At 62.6% G+C, this 3380-nt stretch overlaps 2 protein-coding genes across 2 annotated transcripts in view; one reads left to right on the top strand and one right to left on the bottom strand.

Annotated features, from left to right (window-relative positions):
- DHODH (dihydroorotate dehydrogenase (quinone)) overlaps positions 1-1613 on the bottom strand; it is a 6205-nt gene extending 4592 nt beyond the window's left edge. Inside the window, exon 1 of the mRNA XM_015428209.1 lies at positions 1545-1613. Within this exon, the coding sequence (XP_015283695.1) occupies positions 1545-1613 (69 nt within the window). The remainder of the gene's footprint in view (positions 1-1544) is intronic.
- An 892-nt stretch (positions 1614-2505) lies between these two features.
- PKD1L3 (polycystic kidney disease 1-like 3) overlaps positions 2506-3380 on the top strand; it is a 17355-nt gene continuing 16480 nt past the window's right edge. The window contains exons 1-3 of the mRNA XM_015428208.1: positions 2506-2779; positions 3047-3173; positions 3325-3365. Of these exons, the coding sequence (XP_015283694.1) occupies positions 2506-2779; positions 3047-3173; positions 3325-3365 (442 nt within the window). The remainder of the gene's footprint in view (positions 2780-3046; positions 3174-3324; positions 3366-3380) is intronic.

The following is a 3380-nucleotide window of genomic DNA, read 5'->3' as shown; positions in this document are numbered from 1 at the left end:
CTGCCCTGCCCTGCCCTGCCTGCCGGGGGGGGGGGCGCGTCTGCCGCCGCTGCGGAGCGGATTCCTCTCTCGGCTGGGTGCGCCCTCTCCTTCCCCCCCGGCCCCCGACAGAGACTCTCGCCCGGTGCCAGGCGAGGAGGAGGAGGAGGAGGAAGCGGTGGCGGCAGGGCCGGCGGTGCCCAAACAGCCAGGGCAGCCCTTCCAGGGGAGGACCCTGGGAACGAACGGCTCCCCTGCGGCCCACGCGCCTGTCTCCCAGAAGGGCTGCTGCTGCTGCTGCTGCTGCTGAGAGGCCTCCTCCGACCGCAGGGTGGGCCTGATCAGCCTCCAGGCCTCAGGCCTGGCTCTTCCCAGGGGGCCCCTGCAGCTCTCCTGAGCCCCTCACCTCCTCTCGACCGGCCCCTGCCTCCGTCTTGGCCCTCACCCCGCCCAGGTCCCCGCCTCACCTGGGCAGGAGCAGGGTGGCCGCCCACCCCCGCGTGGGAGAGGATGGGCCTGTCCCTTCAGGGGAAACTGTCCCTGGCATGGGGCTGAAGAGCCTCTCCGGAGAGGACAGGGCCACCTCGAGGGACCACTTCAAAAGTCGGCAGCCTGAGCAGAAAGGAGAAGCGTGGCCGCATGGCCCCCTCCCAGCCAGAAGGGCCCACGGCCTGTGGCACTGCAAGCCACCACCACCACCCCCGTGGAGCGAGGGAGTCACCAGGAGTCACGCTCCCCCACCTCTCTCCCTGCCCCTGGCAGTCTTGCTGTGGTGTGGGAAGGGCGGCAGAACAAAGCAGTGGATATTACGAGACGGGGGGGGGGAGGGATGGCGCCGCTCCTGGCTTGCTGTGTGTCCGGGCAGAGGCTGCGTCGGCCGCGCTTTCTCCCCGTGGCGGGACCGCCATTGGGTGCTGTCAGACTCCTCCTAGTAGCATAATACGCACGCTTTTGAAGAAGAGGTAACTTTATTAGAACTGAAGGTGCATAACAGGATCACTGTTCAGAATGAGGGGTAAAAGCAATGGCAAAGCATATAATAAACATTCACACTGCTACGGGCCAATTGCGGGGGTTCCCGCGCGTGCCCTTGAGCCTGAGAACTGACGGTCCCAAGCCTCTCACGTTATCTTCTTCTCACGGTGTTTAGTGAGAGCTTCTCTACACTAACAAGCTCTTGCATCCACCTGTGGCCTTGAGCTAGATAATTGTTTCGGTGAGCTACATAGACATGCACATCTAGGATTCTACAGTGAAAGAGGCAAGCGCACACACATATACAGAATGAAAACAAAACATTGGCAGCTTGCTGACAGGTGCGCAGGGACCGCCTGAACTCCTGAGTTTCATTTAAGGCACAACATAGTTCCTGTCTCCTTGTACCATTAGTGATTTCTGAATTTTTAAAAAACTTTTTAAAATAAATATTCTTTAAAATATTTGTGACTCCATTGGGATGCTCCTGCTTAATTTCTCCTTGTGCTTTTCTCCGTGAAGAAGGCCTTTTCCCGAGGCCTTTTCTGTGTGGCCTCTTGGGCTGACCAAAGCCAGGGGCCAAGTTGTACCGCGGCTACTCCAGGCGCCCCAGGAACAGGAGCCGTCGCTGCCCCTCTTCCATCCCGACTCCTTTCCATGAGAGCGCCTGCTTTCTCTACTGCTACGCCTTTCTCGGGAATCAGAAATGGATGGGCGCGGGGTACAGATATTTTAAAGCCATGTGGTTAAGATGCTGAAACGCAGACTGAAAGTTTGAGACCCGAGTGCCGCATGACAGAGTGAGCTCCCATCTCTGGCCCCAGCTCCTGCCAACCTAGCAGTTTGAAAGTAAGACATTGCAAGGCATCCCCACCTTCGGGGGGAAGGTGATAGGGTTCTGTGCGCCTCGGCGTCTAGTCATGCCGGCCACTTGACCACGGAAACGTCTTCGGACAGCGCTGGCTCTTCGGCTTGGAAACGGAGATGAGCACCGCACCCTAAAGTTGGATTCGACTGGCTTTCAAGCAGGGGAAACCTAAGTAAAATGCTCTACTGGAGGAACAGGGAGGCCTTGCCTGACCGTGTGAGAATGTGCTGCTCCTGGAGCTTTCACAGAGGTCTCCTCCTGGCAGAGGCAGGCATGGAGGGCTCCCCAAAGCATCAGAGGGGGTGCTCCGCTCGACCCCGCGCCCTCCTCCGCCTCCCTTGCAGCTCCACCTCCCGCCCCCTTTCTTAGAAGAGCTTTATGCCACCACTCTCCACCTGGAGGAGTCCCGTTGCTAGTCTCTGAGGCAGCCCAGCCCGACCAGCGCGTGGCGGAAGCTCCTGGAGACCAGGGTGCCTGCCAGCAGGGTGGGTGTTTGCCAAGCAGAGCCCTGACAATGGCCTGCCAGCTGTGCAAACAGGGCCCCTCCTGAGCGGGCGCTTTTGCAGCTGCCCCTGTGTGGCCAGGGCCCTTTTGTCCAGGATTCTGCTCCGCCTCCCGGCTCCTCAGGTGGAGGGAATATGAGCAGGTGGCTCCAGGCCCTCCCGTGCAGAAGAGCAGGGGACATGGAGCTCCCCCTAGGGCTCTGGCTCTGGCTCCATGTGGCCAGCCTGCCGCACCAGCCTCTGACGGGAGAGGCCGGCTACCGGCTTGTCCGATGGCCCCAGAGCTTCCCAGCGGCGCAGGCCTGGTGCTGGTTGCACGGGGGGTCCCTCCTCCATTCTTGGGACCGCCACACCAAAGCTTTCCTGCTGCGCAGCCTGAACAGCGAGAGCAAGAGCTGGATCGCTCCCAATGCAGAAGTGCCTCGGGCGCCAGAGGAGGCTGGCCCGGGCCAGGGTGAGAGAGAGAGAGAGAGAGAGAGAGAGAGAGCGCCGGCCTGGCTCCACTGGGCTGGGGAGGAGGGCCGTTCCGGTCCTGTCCTGCCTCCCCGCTCCAGGCACCCCTGCCTGGCCGCCCTCTGCAGCCTTTCGGCCCCGTGGGGCAGCTGCTGCGATGGCTCCGGGGCCGTGGGGTGGGCAGAAGGGGGGCTGGGCGGGTGGGGGCAGAGTCTCCCCCCCCAGTGCATGCCCGGCCCCTCTCTCCAGCAAGGCCTCCTCCCAGCAGGGCTGTTGCCTGAGTGCCTGAGCATCACCCGGATGGGGGACCAGTTCTGGGCCAGGGAGGAGGCGTGCTCCAAGAAGCTCCCCTTCATCTGCCAGTCCGGTGAGGAAGTGTCCCGGGGCGGGAACAGGTGGGGGCGTAGGGGGGCTCCTGTCCTGTGCATTGGGAGAGCTCCTCTCCCGCCCGCCCGGCCGGCTTGGGCATGACAAGACCCCTCCTGAGCTCAGCTCCCCCTCCGTGCACTCTGTCTCCCTCCCTCCCTCCCTCCCTCCCTCCCTCAGGCCACCGGAGGTTGCGCAGAGCGGCTTCCAGCCCCCGGCCGGTAAGGTGGGGGCCA

Source organism: Gekko japonicus, unplaced genomic scaffold (assembly GCF_001447785.1).
Source record: "Gekko japonicus isolate JY-2015 unplaced genomic scaffold, Gekko_japonicus_V1.1 scaffold1901, whole genome shotgun sequence".
Lineage (NCBI taxonomy): Eukaryota > Metazoa > Chordata > Lepidosauria > Squamata > Gekkonidae > Gekko > Gekko japonicus.
This window is presented reverse-complemented; position numbering and strand designations above follow the sequence as displayed.